This window comes from Euleptes europaea, chromosome 10 (assembly GCF_029931775.1).
Source record: "Euleptes europaea isolate rEulEur1 chromosome 10, rEulEur1.hap1, whole genome shotgun sequence".
Lineage (NCBI taxonomy): Eukaryota > Metazoa > Chordata > Lepidosauria > Squamata > Sphaerodactylidae > Euleptes > Euleptes europaea.
Genome location: NC_079321.1, coordinates 60,155,704 through 60,171,889, shown reverse-complemented (window position 1 = coordinate 60,171,889; position 16,186 = coordinate 60,155,704). Strand labels below are relative to the sequence as shown.

The window sequence follows — 16,186 nt, the reverse complement described above, 5'->3', positions numbered from 1 at the left end:
TCTTCTCTGTAACCTTTTCCAGCAGATCAGTAGCATAAACGGGCTAACCGTAACTTGCATAACAAAAGAATAATAGATGAGCTTTTAAAAGGCAAAGGTAACACTACTGGCAGAAGTTGTCTGTCAAAACGAATTCATGGGTACATCATCTTGGCTTTTGTGCCATCCCACATGGGACTGCGCATGCGTGCAGGACTGCCATGGAGGTTTTCACTAGAAAGCTCTTCTCGTCTAGCACTTTCTAAAGTGCTAAAAGCGCTACCCCTCCCCTATTGGGCTGGCTCTTCCTGACTAAACACTAGCAAAGGTGCATTTTTTACCCTCAGTTGGGCGAGGCTATGGGTTTCAGGGTTCGTCATCACCTTTACACACAACGCCACCTTCAATCTTGCCATCCTCTCATGTCAGGCTTTCGGGGTGAACCTGTAGGCATTACAAGCCCTGACATTGTGAGATTCACCCAAAGATAATAGGCATAAGGAACGGTCATCCGTTTGTGCCATCTTGGTACCACACTCAGTACATACCTTTAAAAGGGCCATGTCTACTAAAGCGAAGATGGACTCGACAAGAGACGGCAGATTCTTTTTCCAAAGACAGTAGCAGGAAAGGACGGTAGAGAACATTTAGCAGCAAGCTGATGAAGATAGAGAAAGGAAAAATGAAGAGCAATCTCCTCAAGGCCTGATCAAGAACTCACAAGGAGAGAAGAGAAAAGCATGTCCTACCTCCACGTCTGTGAGGGAAGGAGCACTCCACCTCCTTCGGTCACGTCTGGTTTAGGCGAGAAGAGCCTGATAGTGAGGGGGAGAGCTCCCAGTGCTTCAGAAAGCACTAGAAGAGAAGAACTTTCTAGTAAAAACCTCTGTGACAGAACTGCATTCATGTGTAGTCCCTTATGTGCCTGCACAGATCACTCGATGAACGATGGTTACAGGTAAGTGCAACCTTGCTGTTCATCTTTGCAGAGGGGAAATATATAGTTACATATGCAGTAAAGAAAGTTTTAGTGCTGATGCCTATGTGTTAGGAAGTGGGATGTTTTCAGAGAATAGCGATGTTTAACCTGTAGAGAAATTCTTTCTTCTCTGGCTCCTCTTTAGATCAGAAATCACCTTGATTATGGTTGAGATCAGTACACCTGGATACCATGTCAACTCTTTCATAGAAAAGATATCTAAGCTACATTACTGTTTTGTGAATGTATTAGTTTGACAATCATGTAGTCACTAAATAAAGTTAATTGTAGCGGTTATTGTCATTGATATTTGAGATGGCCGGCCCTTTCCATAAACAGCTGAATACACTTCCCCCATCCATATTGAACCTAAAAATTCTAACTAATTGCTTTTAGGTAGGGGGATGCGTAATTGTAGGAGTCTCACCTTCATGGCCTTATTTGCGGGAATGCCTCTTGCCCCGTGCTCCGCCATGACAACTTTGCTCGTGTCAGCAGCAGGTGCTTTCGGTTCCAGTGTGCAATTGGGCAAAATCAGCTGCTTTCTCCATTGTGGCTCCCACCATAGAGAATGGCCTGCCCAAACAGGTCAAGAAGCTCCCATTCTCCTGACTTTCTGCAAACTATGCAAACTTGAATTATTCACGAGGGCTTTTCTGTGCAGGTAATTGGGTTACTCTATACCAAATGATTACTTGGATAAATGATTAGAGACTGTGGTCTATGTGGCTGTGTATAGCTTATTGTAAGTAGGATCATATTATGTGATTTTTGTATTGCTTAATGTGTCCTGTGAGTACTTATATTATGCTTCGGTTCTTTCTGGTGGTTCCAGACGTCTAAAATCCTAACGCACTGTTTATTGAATGTCCCATTTTGTTGATTGTACTGTGTAATCTGCCTTTCATCCCTGTGAGAAAGGTGGACTGTAAAATAATGTAAATAAATAAATAAAACCCACAAAGCTGCTTAAGATACAATTCAAGGTTTGGCTGCTGTTCAAATTTGATTATTCAGAAAATATTTGGCCTGAAAGAGATCCATGACAGCATCTTGTTTTCAGGCATTTCAAATTGAGGTTATTTTCCTCGGGCACCTAGAATTAAGCTGCAGCAGTTCCAGTATGGCTATTTTCACTCATCCTCAGGCATCTAATTTGATGCTAAAGACATCAGCTGAGCTGTGAGTCTCCATCTTAATAGTCAAGCAACACTAAAGTTTATCTTCTGAGCGGTATAACCTTGCTGCTATTTGTCCTTTGTTCTCTGCTGTTAATTTTAAATTTGCAAACTCTTTTCAACTTGATAAGCAAGACCCTTCTGTAAACCTTTGGTGTATCAGAAGCTTTTTTAGTAGAGGCGAGACTAATTCTTGAGTAGTTTTTAATAATCTAGGCACTGCTATGGGTGAGGGAATAACACAGGGAGAGAAAAATCTAAGTTGACAGTCAAAATATTGAAAGTTAACCCATTTCTATTTGGTGATGCCCTAATATGAAAGCCAGATTGAAATGTCTGGCGTAAGTTTCCACTCATTAACCAAATGTGACACTTTATTTTCTGGCCAGTTTTGTGTTGAGAGAAATGAAGTGGTATAATAGTGAGATAAATGAAAACACTTTGCAGTGTTGCTAACTGAAGTAAAAGGAAGCACAGCTATAGGAAGATATTTGAAGATGTTTTTTCAGGCAAGAAATACTTTTCCAGGGTCCAAAAATTGGGAGATATAACTGTGCATGACATTTGCACTTGCTGAATTGTAAGAGAAAAGGGCTAGTAAAACTAGCTACGGGTCTCTCTACCAAAGCACATAGTGTGTGTGCTAGCAGACTTTCATGTATGTTAACTTCTTTTCATTCTTCTAAATACATTTTCACATTGATGCCTTTTTGGTATAGTAAGCATTTCTGCTTGGCAAGATGTTAGCTAATATTCTGCCTTTTGGCTCAATCCGTACACTACTGGTGCAGTCTATCCCAGATATACTTAAATGATGATTGTGTCAGATTTAAGGCTAGTGATTGCTTGGCGGTATGCTCAGTAAGTTCACCCTTATTATGTATAACAATATGTAGAATTCCATGTTATTTCTCATTATTGTATAGAGTGCCGTTGGGAAGTTTTAATTAGAATGTACTTCCATAAAAGAGCGCTGTGCTTAATGTGGAATATGTCTAAACATTGTAAAAGTCAATCGGAGAAACCACACGTCTGTTTATATTTGAAATTGTGACAGCACGACTGTGGCACAAGAGTGAGTGTGATCACAGCAGTAGCAGTTTAGCTTTGGCAAATTAGCTAAGTAGCTTGCATTTGTAGCATTTCACACCTTTAAATTCTTAATATGCATTGCTAAATATATTTCATCACAGTTTGCTAATTAATGTTCTATGAAAATTACAGTTGCTAATTTTTGTGGCTGGCATGGCTCATTTCAAAATGGTAATAAGTTGCATCTGTAATGGTGTGCCAACAGTTTATAAATTCTGGTTGTGCGTGTAGTGTTGAGAGTTTGAATGGTTTCTTTAAAGCCCACGGTTCCTATGAAAACAGGAACTCATGCCCTGGTTCTCTTTGTATGCCTTAAGTGTGGTGTCTGGTTACTTTGTGGCCCAGTAATTTTGTAGATTAACTAGATGCTGTAGATGAAAGGTACTAGTACCATTCTCATGCTTTATGTATGAGATTCTCTGGGGCATCTCACTGGCCACAGTAGGAGACAAAATGCTGGACTGTATACCTTTCGAAAAGTTAACCTTAAAGAGCATGGAGATGGAGGTTGGTAGCATGGAGCCAGTGCCTCATGTCTGCTGCTTTGTGAGTTTCACCACCACCACCACCACCACCACCATCATCATCATCATCATCATCATCTATATACTAATAGCGAAGACTGGCAAATCTGAGGATACTTAAATCCAATGATTGAAGCTGTTTATGAGCAAGACAGATCTTTCTACAAATCCGACAGATCTTTCTACAAATCCCAGGTTTGCAGAAAAATGCGGAATCTTAAAGAAAATAAATTTGGGTTTTTTTAAAAAACCCAAAATTATAAAAAAGGGCCTGAAGCTCAAAGAAACAGCTTCCTTCAGTTGCCATTGGTAGGCAACCACAGCATTCAAGGCATGGAGTTTCTGTGAGTAAAATGCTGGGGAGGGGGCAGGGCCCTTTTCACGGCTGTTTTGGCCTTTGAAGGAGGACTCACAGGGCCAGGGCTGTGGGGGAAGGGTTACCAGCTCCAAGCTGAGAAATTCCAGGTGATTTTGAGGTGAAGTTTAAGGAGAGTGGGTTTGGGGGAGGGGACTTAGCTAGATATAATGCCGTACAGTCCACCTATTTCCTCCTGCATTTTTTTACATCCAACTTCTATTATTATTATTTTTACTTCACTCAGTTTATAAGGCAGCTTTTGAGATGAAAGTTGTATGGTAAACTCCTATTTTAATGGATATTATTTGGTCTTTTCCATGTGCAGAAAGAGGTATGGTTTTCACATGTCCTTGAAACCTCAGATTTATTACTTTCGGGACAGTGATTTATCTTATCCTCTACAGGGAAGCAAATAACAAGCAAATTACTTTTCTTACTTTTGAAATTTCAGAGCCAAACAATAAACACCTAAGAGGGTACTGCAGATTTATGGTATGATTCAATCTTACGGTGGTGATGCAGAAATGTTGACATTTTGGAAAGCTGCTGGGCATGACTGCCCTTAATTCTGTCAATTCCTACAAGCAGAGAGGGACCTCATGGTGTGAGGCTATTCCTTGATTGAGAGGTGGCAATTCGCTGGCCTCATAGTTTTATGTGGGAATATTGGTTTAGTTCACAAATTCTTGACTCCTAGATCCTACAGGCTCTACTGGAGAGACTGTACTGGTCACCAGTTGAGCAAGAGGCTAGCACTAACTCAAGCTAGTGCAACTCCCTTTAAAATGAAGGTGATCTCCAACTAGGCAGTTCTGTTTGTGTGTATGTTTGTTGCAATTTGATGCCATTTTCTATTGAAGGCGTCAGGGCTGTATCTGTGTCACCACCCATCAGCTCAGTTAAGGCTGAAAGAGATCGTGATCATTCCATGAGCTCCACAGCTGAGCAGACATTTAGATCTAGGGGTTTTCAGTCCATGTCTTCATCTTTGAGAATATGTTTGTAATCTGCTGGTAGTTTTTTAAAAAGAAAACAAAAGAGCTTATTCTGTTTGCTTCTTTTTCAGATGCTGGTGACCACTCCAGAGAAATGGGATGTAGTAACAAGAAAGAGTGTTGGGGATGTAGCCCTCTCCCAACTTGTGAAGCTCCTTATTCTTGATGAAGTACACCTACTACACGAAGACAGAGGTCCTGTGCTAGAGAGTTTAGTGGCACGTACCTTACGTCAGGTATGTGCAAAACTCTTTGAAGTCAAGGGGCTTATCAAATAAAAAAAGGAATTACCAAAGAGAAATGAAATGATTACTTAGTTGATTTATGACTCTCTATGCTTCATCTTATAACTCCTTCCATATGTCCTTGTGCTTGAACTACAGAAATCAGGCAGCCATTTATTGGCTATCCCAGCACTTAGGGTGGGCCATCTGGCATCAACCAGAGGCTGGGCCTTTTCCACTGTGGCTCTGGCCCTGTGGAATGAGCTCTCTCAAGAGGTGAGGGGGCCCCCACTCCCTGGAGATTTTCAGGAGGCACTGTAAGTGGAGGGGAGGGGCTATGGCTCAGTGGTAGAGCATCTGCTTGGCATGCAGAAGGTCCCAGGTTCAATCTCCGGCATCTCCAGTTAAAGGGACCAGGCGAGTAGGTGATGTGAAAGACCTCCACCTGAGACCCTGGAGAGCCTCTGCCGGTCTGAGTAGACAATACTGACAATAACAAACTCATAGGGTACAGCCCCTTTTGCTAGTCTAAACCAGCTACTAGATTGTTATTTTATGTTATGCAAACTTATTTTAAAATAGAAGTGTTGATTTCTACAGAACAGGGAGAAATGCCAGTGTGAGATGTGTAATATTTTAATCCAGTCAAATACTTGCAAATGTAAGCCATAGTGCACTGTGATAAAAAGAAATTAGATATATTCTTAGAACAGCAACTAAGTTTTGTAGATGCATATTTTTAGCAGATTCAGTTCAAACTAGATCGTACCTTGTATGCTAAACAGTGCAACTACCTTGCCTCTTCTCTTAATTTGTGGCCAAAAAATAGTGTAGAAGCATCATGCGTGCCAGGCGTATTAATTCTGTGTTTAAGGTGTATGATTTCCTACTTGAAAAGGAATGCTTCTCACTAAATAGAACCCTTAGAAAGTGGTCGGTACTTTCACAATTTTAACAAACTAATTAAAAGAAAGATTAAAGTAATTATACATGAGACACAACATAAGTATGAAAATGATTTTTAAAAAACCTGGAGTCGAGAGAGATATTATTACCAAAATGAAGCTTACTAAAGTGGCACTATTTGAAGCAGCAGAAGTTTATCCAAATAAAAAAGAATTTAAAACTTGTTTCTTGAAATATTAGAGGAGGAATTCTGGGGAATGTTTTGCAGGATTTGTTCTGTGAGTTGGAAGGATATTTGAAACTGCTTTTTTTGAGTATGGGATGTGAGATCAAATCCACCCAGGTTTGTAGATCTGACATTTGTCTTTGGGAGTTCTTCCTTATAATCTGTGTATGGGTCATGTTATTAATCCCTTGCAGGGTGAATGTTTTGTGTTTAAATATAGTGTGTTTATTTAGGAAATATATAGGCCACCTTTCCAGACCTGCTGATGTGGCCTAGCTGAGAGTGTGAAAACACAAATGCACATTATGCACTTTATCAATTATAAAGGTTTCCTTTACAAGTTATTTTAAATTGAATTGACAAAACTTTATAATGGAAAAAACTCTTTGAGCTTTGCTCATATGCTGTGGATACTACATCAAAAGACTTCTCTGAAGCTAATTTATAGCTTTTGATGTTTAATGTTGTGCATTCCTGAAAATAATACGGATATAAAATGAAAAAAACGCTTAAATATTTAAAATACAAGAAAAACCCTACAGCTTGGCAACGCCTACTTAGCAAATTAGTTGAAATTTTTTTTTGCTCTAACGGAAATACTTCAGTGAGTCTTGGTCTTCGTTTTGCTGGTATATTGAAGGCTGTCTTTATGATTTAGCTATGTATATAAATAGGTGATAGAATCTCCCTATCTCAGTTTGAACTCTGTAAGATTTCTTTGCATGCTTTGTTCACTAGATAAAGACCCAGTCCTTCCACAGCCAGGACAAATTTTAAGCCAGGGTTTCCAAACCCTGTCAGCACCTTTCCTGGCACCCACCCAGTGTTTTTAGAAAGCAGGTGAGGCCAGTGGGGGTCTTGCTGAGCAAGGCTTTGGATTGGCCATGGGGGGATCTGATTGGTTGTGCAAATGGTTTTAAAAAGTTGTTTTGGCAGCAGCTGCCGCCACAGCACAAGGATCTTCTCTGTGTGTATGCAAGAAAAAATATATTTTTAAATGATACATTCATTTTAAAAGGCATCCTGGTAAACAGAGCCTCTGCCTGAAATGCTACTTACAACCTCACTCCCTGCAGCGGCCATTTTGTGGTTGTGCCCACCACCCTGTTTTCAGAATTCCAAAGGAAACCATAGGCTCAGAAAGGTTGGGGACCCCTGTTTCATACCTTTCTCTATACTTTCCATCTTCTTTGGTATACTAGGACTAATTCATGACAACAAATCTGTCAGGCCATGGAATTCCTGGTTATCAGAGCTGATAGCCTGCTAGTTCATTGACCATAGTGGCAGTAGCCTCAAGGTCCAGAAATGCATTGCGCCCGAGTCTAGCCCAGAGGTTAAGTAGCAAGCGCTAGAGCCATGAAGTACTTAGACTAGGTTCAGGCTACTCTTCTTCCTTATAGAGGAGTTCTATAACAATGTGTAAAAGGCCTTTAGTAATGGGTAGTAATGGGCAGAAGGATATGCATTAGATCAGGCTAGCTTTGACATTTTTCAGGTTGGTCTGTAGAAGAGTCTTAAGCAAGTACTAATGTAGTGAAGAGACAGTAATCTGCACTAAGAATGGTATTTAAGTCATAGGGGATGGAAGACTCTCACAGCACTTCTTGTGTTCATGCCTGTTAGACTGAAGCACTGAATGGTTTGTAGATTCCCTGAATGCAATCTGAGTGGTTAATGATGCTTAAGAATGCTTCTCTCAAACTTACAATGAGAGTCCCTCTTAGAGTACTTATACTAATGATAATTGTTTAGTGGCTGCTCTCTCAGCATGTCAGGTATCAGAATAAAGGGACATAGTCAGCTAATAAAGAGATATGTATTCTCCCCAAAGGGCGGGTGGTGGGACGGATGTCATATTCGTGCCATTCCAATGTAGTATTCATGCCATTTTTCAAAGGAATTGGTTCTGTCAAATATTTGTTACATTGGTGCATCCCAGTTAGTAGAGTCTATTTATTTAGAAAATGTATATGCCGGTTGAAGAAGAGTTGGTTTTTGTATGCCAACTTTCTCTACCACTTACCATCGCCTTCCCTTCCTCTCCCCACAACAGACACCCTGTGAGGTGGGTGAGGCTGAGAGAATGTGACTTGCCCAAGGTCACCCAGCTGGCTTCGTGCGTAGGAGTGGGGAAACGAATCCAGTTCACCAGATTAGCCTCTGCCACTCATGTGGAGGAGTGGGGAATCAAACCCGGTTCTCCAGATCAGACTCCACCCCTCCAAACCACTGCTCTTAACCACTACACCATGCTGGCTCTCACAAAGTAAAATGACCATGAAATCCCAAAAACAACAGTGTAATAATTAACAAGACATTTAAAAAAAACTAGCCAAGGGCCTAAAAACAGCATAAAACAACATTCAGCAGCCTAAAATGATATTAATAAAATAGCTGCCAAACTAGAAGGATGGAAAAAGTGATGGAACCCCTCAGTTAAAAGAGTGGGTGAAAAACATTTTGTTCTGTTACTTGAAGGGTAGGCGCCATCTGAGCTGGGCAGGGGGAGGGAGACATTAGCTGGCAATGGTCTGAGAGCATTATCAGCCCACCATTGATCAGCGCTGCAGACGGACTTGTAGGTATGTAGAACTCATATTTTGCCATGTCGAGGGACTGTCGAAATTGACCAGCTTACCCCTTAGAGATAAGATATGGGATTATGGCTCTGCAGACTTTTCCATTTTCACTGAATGCTCAAAGGGAGTAACTGATTTCTCAAATTTATTGGTAGGATTCACTAATCAGGTTCACTAAATGCTGGAGTAAACACATTTTAGATTTTTGTCTTAGAGTATTTTCATATGAAAAGCTTAAACTATTTTAAATTGGTTAACAATGCAAATCTAAAACCTTCAGTTGACAAACCAGTACATTCAGATTCCTTCGTGACATTTGATTTAGGCACATTTGGCAGAGGAGAGGTTGAAAAGTGCTTTTCAGCTGTCAGCTGTGATGATAATTTCAAAGAACGGGTATAGCTGTTTTAACCATTGTACAACAGCGCAGAATTGTAAGACTTTTATTGGCTTGGATCCCATGCAGTACAGCTGGCTAGCACGGCAAAAATGGGGACTTCCTGCCCCCCCTTTTCCCTCCTGCAGTCCTCTTTGTCCCCTATAATTGTGTCCCCATGGGCCAGGGGACACCCAAGAACATCTTGGGGATCAAAGTGACGGTGGGTGGCTGCAGAGCGAGAAGGAGATATCAGTGAAAATTGTCCTTTCTGTCAGCAAAAAAGGAACTTGAGATCCAAGATATTGTTCTGTTCTGTGAATCTTGCTGTTGCTGTGGGGTCCCCTCCCTTATTGTTTGATTTAAGAGTACTATTAATGGAGTCTTGTGCAGCTAGAGTACTTTAAACATCATTTGTTGCAGAATTAACTCATTTATAGCATTACTCAGTTGGGTAGTTGCTTAGTAACAAATGCATTTTGTTCTGCATAGTTAAGGCACATATACTTTTAGGCTTGTTTCTGTGCATGGGTTCCATGCCAATTATAGTTTGTTGTTACATTTTAGTATTTAAAGACACATCAATAACCAATTACTAAATAACCAAGACTTGTAATTGTAGAAATGCATATATGTATAGTCCCATGGAAATCTGTGGGATGGTATCCTAGTACTTGTTTTAAAATGTGGCCATCTGAGTTACATGTTTTTTAAGCAGAGGGATTCAATAGGTTGTCTGGGAAAGGTTTGAGTGTAGAGAATTCTGTTGCAAAACTGTAGACGTGCAGTCCACTTTTGTCATCCTGTTCCCAAATAGTTTAAAGGGGCAGTATGAAATGTATGATTTTCACTTGTAGGAATGCACACATATCCTTTATGTGTGCGTGTTAGTGCCCATATTCACTTGCAAGTGATAGAGATGACCTTCCTGAATTAGTTGGGGTGGGGACTTGCAGAGGTGAAAAAGAAGAAGAGTTGGTTTTTATATGCCGACTTTCTCTACCACTTAAGGAAGAATCAAACTGGCTTACAATCGCCATCCCTTCCCCTCCCCACAACAGACACCCTGTGAGGTGGGTGAGGCTGAGAGAGCATGACTTGCCCAAGGTCACCCAGCTGGCTTCATGTGTAGGAGTGGGGAAACAAATCCAGTTCACCAGATTAGCCTCCACCGCTCATGTAGAGGAGTGGGGAATCAAACCTGGTTCTCTAGATCAGAGTCCACTGCTCCAAACCACCGCTCTTAACCACTACACCACCAGTACTCATCCTTTCGAAGGCCAAGCATTTTAGAGTCTAACTAGTGTTTCTTAATCCTGTTTCAGTGGTCTTAATCCAGCCAGTCGATGGTACTAGTTTAAGAAGGAGATAAATCTCTCTGAAAGAATTAGTACACAACCTTTTAATGTATTTTGAATTTAAAAAAATTACTGTTGAGAATATAGCAAGCCGTTTAACATGAAGGTATTTGTCACTTCAGTACATAACGAAAATCTAATTTTCAATAAATTTTTGCTGTTTTTCTTCATGTATTGTAACAACATATGCATGTAAAAGTTGTTGCTCATATCCTCTGGAACCTGTGACGTTTATGTAGGTGCTGTCTTTTTTCTCCTACTGGCAGCTGTATAAATCTTTGCTGCAATTAACAAGGTGGTACTAATTTTAGATCTCCTTTAGGAACGCAGTTCCTTTAAATATCTGAACAATATTATTTTTGAATCAAGACTAATAAAATATTCAGTCGTGTCCACAATTAACCTTTTAATCTGCAACCATGATTCATTTATAATGGAACATTAAAACAAATTATGAATGAATTCAGCACAAATAGAATGGCATTATCAACAAATCATATGAGTTTGTGGGGGGGGGGTTGTGGTGGCAAGTCACAGATGAATGGTGACCCCATAGGGTTTTCAAGGCAAGAGACGTTTGAAGGTGGTTTGCCTGCCTCCTCCTCACGACCCCGGTGTTCCTTGGAGGTTGCCCATCCACATACTAACCAGGGCCAACCCTGCTTAACTTCTGAGATATGATGAGATCAGACTAGCTTGGGGCTATCCAGGTCAAGGCATGTTAAATGATACAGAGATTTAAATCTAAGGAGTGTCAAATACCACTGGAAGGGAACTTTAAACAAGTGTTCTTTAAGATTCAAACAAATCATGGTCATCAGTGCACTTTATCAGATTTTTAAAACATCACAGATTGTATCTATAGAATGGCATGCAATTTAAGATGCACAAAGGGGAACCACAAGGAACTTGAGGGCAGGGAGAATCCCATTCTCCCTGCCTTTACTTCCTAACCCCCTCACCCCACCACTGCTCTGCCTACCCACTCACCCCTTCCATCCTTGGTGCTGCCCCCCCTTGCTGTCCTCCCCTCTATCCCACTGCATCCCCATCCTTGCTGCTCTAACTGCCCAGCCTCAGTGCTTTACCTACCCACCCTGTTGTCGGTGTTCTGCCCACCTCCCCACAATCCTCAAAACTCTGCCCTCCTCCTCCCATCCCAGAGGAGGGTGGGCTGGCTGCCTTGCAAGTCTCTGGCTGTGGCCGGGCCAGTCTGGGTGGCATGGAGCCAGTGGTGCAGCGGAGGGTTTTGCTGGTCCCGGAGGATGATGGTGTTAATTTTGGAAGCCACACTGGCCACAGCAGCAACCCCGGGCTCCATACCATGGCTGGGGACTATGGCAGCAGGTGTGGGAGTTGTATCAGTTTTAGCAGAAATGCCTGGAGTTGTGTTGGGTCCAGGAGCTGCAGGGGCAATGGTGAGAGCCACACTGTGGTGGCGAATCCGTGTGACTTGTTGGTGGCCCAGCCTAGCCACAGCACCTCCCTCTCACAGCAGCTCCAATAGAGAAGCTCTGTTTTGTAGATTTAACACCACACCCTGTTTTTCCCCTGAGGTTTTATGCCTCAGGGGACCCTCAAGTTGGGAGGTTTTAAACCTTGGAGGTCCCTCAAGTTGGGAGGAAAGCTCTGTTCTTTAAATATGGGCCCGATCTGCAGATGTAAGTATTTGCAGATGGGCCCATGCTTGACTGTTAAGAACATAAGATAAAAAGTCACCTTAGAAGTAGTATAGGAAACATACATCTATATCTTTTCTTAATGTAAGAGTAGGTGGCTGTAGTCATAAAAATTGCCTACACTCCTTTTTCTTTAATGTGCACTTGTTTCAATAATTGCAGAAATGTGATGGTGTCCATACTTCCTCACACTGTTACAATAACTTAACAATTAGCTATACCTATAATTCATTACTGGATTATACTTTGACTTAAATCCATGTAGTTACTGTATTAGCGTGGAAAAGTCTTGCCTTAAGACAACTTGGTGTATGTACTAAAATTGGACCCTTTTAATCAAATTCAGTTCTTAATACTTCAGGCAGAAATACTCCCATGAGGCTATTTTCTCCTAGTGTTCTTTCTTTGCTTGGGTTAAGACAGTGAATAAATAGGAAGTTGAGCCCATTCCAGAAAATATTGGAATCAGCTTATTTTGATCTGATTTTAAAACTCCCTTGTGCTGAAGCAGTTCTGTACTAACCTCTTTTTTCTGTTCTGAACTCAATACGCAGTTTAGAGTAAGCGGCCTCTTCCCTGACTAATAGCCTTACTCACCTAAGGAAAATTTTTAGTGTCTCCTGTTTAAATCCCTGTGCAAAATATTAATAATAATTTCCAGGTGTCTCCTATTGTATCTTTATGCTTTTTTAATATTATTGATTTCTAAAATTCTGCTAAAGTAATATGTAGTCTTGCTTATACAGCATCTCTATTTGATAAAATGTTTGAGAAAACTTAGTATCTCTCTTTTACTACAGGTTGAATCTACACAAAGCATGATAAGAATTTTGGGCCTTTCAGCTACTCTACCGAATTACCTTGACGTTGCTACATTTTTGCATGTTAATCCCTACATTGGACTATTTTATTTTGATGGCCGTTTTCGGCCTGTTCCACTTGGGCAGACATTTATAGGGATCAAGACAACCAATAAGGTAAATTTTATTACAATAGTGTTGAAGGAAGATGTTCAGAGATTATAAAATATGTTAAAACCACACTTTTCTACCTGAGTGATCCTCCTATTAGTATTTTCATTCCTATTACAGCAGAATGTAAGTCTGTGTAACTGTATTTGTTTGCATTTATTTTACTTCATTTATACCAATGGGGGCCCAAAGGTGGAATCTATGGCATTGTACCCCTGAGGTCCCTCCCTCCCCCAATCCTCCCCCCCCAGGCTCCACCACCCCCATCTCCAGGTATTTCCTAACCAGGAGTTGGCAACCCTAGCTCTTTCCCGCCCAACAGCCAACCTACTTTTATCTGTCCCTCTGTCTTAAGCTTTCCATCTCACTCCCCGCCCCCAGAAGACTCAGCCTAGGAAAATTGTGGTCCAGCTGTGTGGTGCCAGTCCAACTTGCATGATAGGGAACCCTCAAGAACTTGTGAGGGGTACCCCACATGCTCTTTTTCTCAGCCATTCACCAACCTACTTTATATCTGCCTCCCATCTTCAGCTATATTTATTATTTCTTATGTTCTGCAATTGTTAACATAAATTCAGAATTAGTTGCAAGTTCCTTTAAATTTGTTATTTTCAAAGTTCTCTTATTAGTGCTGCTATATGCACCAAGAAACAAACAAAAGTAATCCCCTATGCTGCAATAAGTGTAACCTTTGGGTGGTATGGTCCCTACAACCCACTCCAGTCAATATTCTGGTGCAGCATTCTGTACAAATTGTAGCTTCTGGACACTTTTCAAGGAGAGCCCCACATAGAACACATTGCAGTAGTCTGATCTAGATGTTACCAGCATGCACCACAGTGGCAAGGTCTTTTTTTGCCTAGAAAGGACATCAACATACTCGGTTCTGCAAAGTGATCATAACTACATTTCTTGGTTCTCCCTCTTTTGCCATTCTGGAGAGATATAATCAAGTTTCAAAGTCGGGGGGAAGAGTAAAGAAATAGGGAAGATTGCAAATGAAGTGATAGCAGTGAGCATGTGCACAGATATTGTTCTGCCCTCATCTTTGAGATTTGATCTCCATTTGCCTCCATCCTTGTAATAAGCGATAGCCCAGAGATCAAGTGTATTAGATGTATCAACAGATACAGCTGACATTTGGGCTAAGGCTTACTAGATTAGGGGGCATGTCGCAACTGAAGAGGTCACTGATTTAATCACCATGCAAGATGGAGCCAGAGCACTCAGCTCACTTGTTCAAGCCTAGGAGGCAGAACTTCCATGTGGGCCGGATCTAATCTATCTGCAAGCTAGATCATGTTCATGGCCCATTGTGTTTCTGATTCTGAACTTGGACCCAGGGCAAGGGTCAAAAAATCTACACAATGGGACAGATCCAGAAAAGGAATGGTTTCTGCCAAGCAGAAAAATCCCAAAGTTAAAAAGGGAAGGTTAGTATTTCCTCCAAATCAGAAAAGCAATAATGTGCATATATTTCAGCTTCAAAAGAGAAATGCTGATCAAGGTCTTGCTCCATCACAGTTGACATTATGGGATTGCCTAGCAACTAGGCATTTTTAGAAAAGTAGCAACAAGGGGAGGGAAATAGAACGGTGGTAACAGCAAGGGGTGAAGGATGGTTGACAAGGAAGGGGGAAGGAGGAGGCATCTTCGGGAGAGTTGGGGGAAGAGAGCAAAAAGACATGGCTGGGCAGAAGAAGGGGAGGAGAGTAGGAGGTGGTGGCAAAGTAAGCAAGAAGAAAGAAAGTAGGGTAGGTATGGGATTCTTCATTCTCCCCCCACACACATACACATACACTTCCCCCTGCCATTTTTTACTAAATAAGCCCGATTTTGTTGTGTGTGGTGGATTCCTATACTTCAAATGTTTAAGCTGGAAGATAAGATAGATGTTACCATAGCATCTCAGTGAAAGAATAATGTGAAAAGTGTTCCTTAATTATCAAGCATCAGTAACATATTTGAAAATGTATTTCCGTATTCAAAATGTTAGTGCAATAATGAAAAAAGTGAGCTTTACATTTAGATATTACAATAAGGTATCTTTATGATGTTGCTTAGGTGCAGCAACTGAATAATATGGATGAAGTTTGTTATGAAAATGTTTTGAAGCAAGTAACAGCCGGACATCAGGTATGTTTAGATTTTCACTTGTGAGCCTGTGAATAATATCAATAAGGGTTTATTCTTTGCTTGCATAAACACTTTGATCTCTCTCTGTTCCCTCTGAAAAAGCTGACTCAGCCTTCTGAGGTTTTTGGAAATAGTGAAAATATTTTTAAACCTAAGATTTATAGAAGGAAGTTTGCAAAGCAGTTCAGTATTCAGAGTATGTGGAATTCCTTTCCCACTTGTTGTTTGTTATTTATTTCTCTTTTACCATATGGAAAATTGACCAAGATTTCCCTGCTCTGATGAAATAGTACACTTTTCCTTGAACAAAGGAGGAATTGGGAAGGGGCACATTACAGGCAAACGAGTTTTTATGTGGAGATCCTTAACATAAGCAAAATGGACTGTATCTCAGAGTTTTAACAGCTTCTTCCTACTATATGTACGCATCTATATATGAATATCTATACCTGACCCAATTTTGTCTTCAGGTGTACAAGTGTTTTCTCTAATGTCTTTAGTACATGTTGTTTCTTTCTAAACCTTTGTAGGATTTTGCGATAGTTTAAGAATTTCTTGCAAAGATGGGATTTACGGCAGAAGTGGAACATTTGTCTTTTTGTTTGAATAATTTTATTTAGTTT

The 16,186-nt window shown here is 40.8% G+C and overlaps 1 protein-coding gene across 1 annotated transcript in view; it reads left to right on the top strand.

Annotated features, from left to right (window-relative positions):
* The window catches only part of ASCC3 (activating signal cointegrator 1 complex subunit 3), a 267,934-nt gene that overhangs the window by 85,205 nt on the left and 166,543 nt on the right, over positions 1-16,186 (top strand). The window contains exons 10-12 of the mRNA XM_056856333.1: positions 5,177-5,341; positions 13,257-13,433; positions 15,492-15,563. Coding sequence (XP_056712311.1) covers positions 5,177-5,341; positions 13,257-13,433; positions 15,492-15,563 — 414 coding nt within the window. The remainder of the gene's footprint in view (positions 1-5,176; positions 5,342-13,256; positions 13,434-15,491; positions 15,564-16,186) is intronic.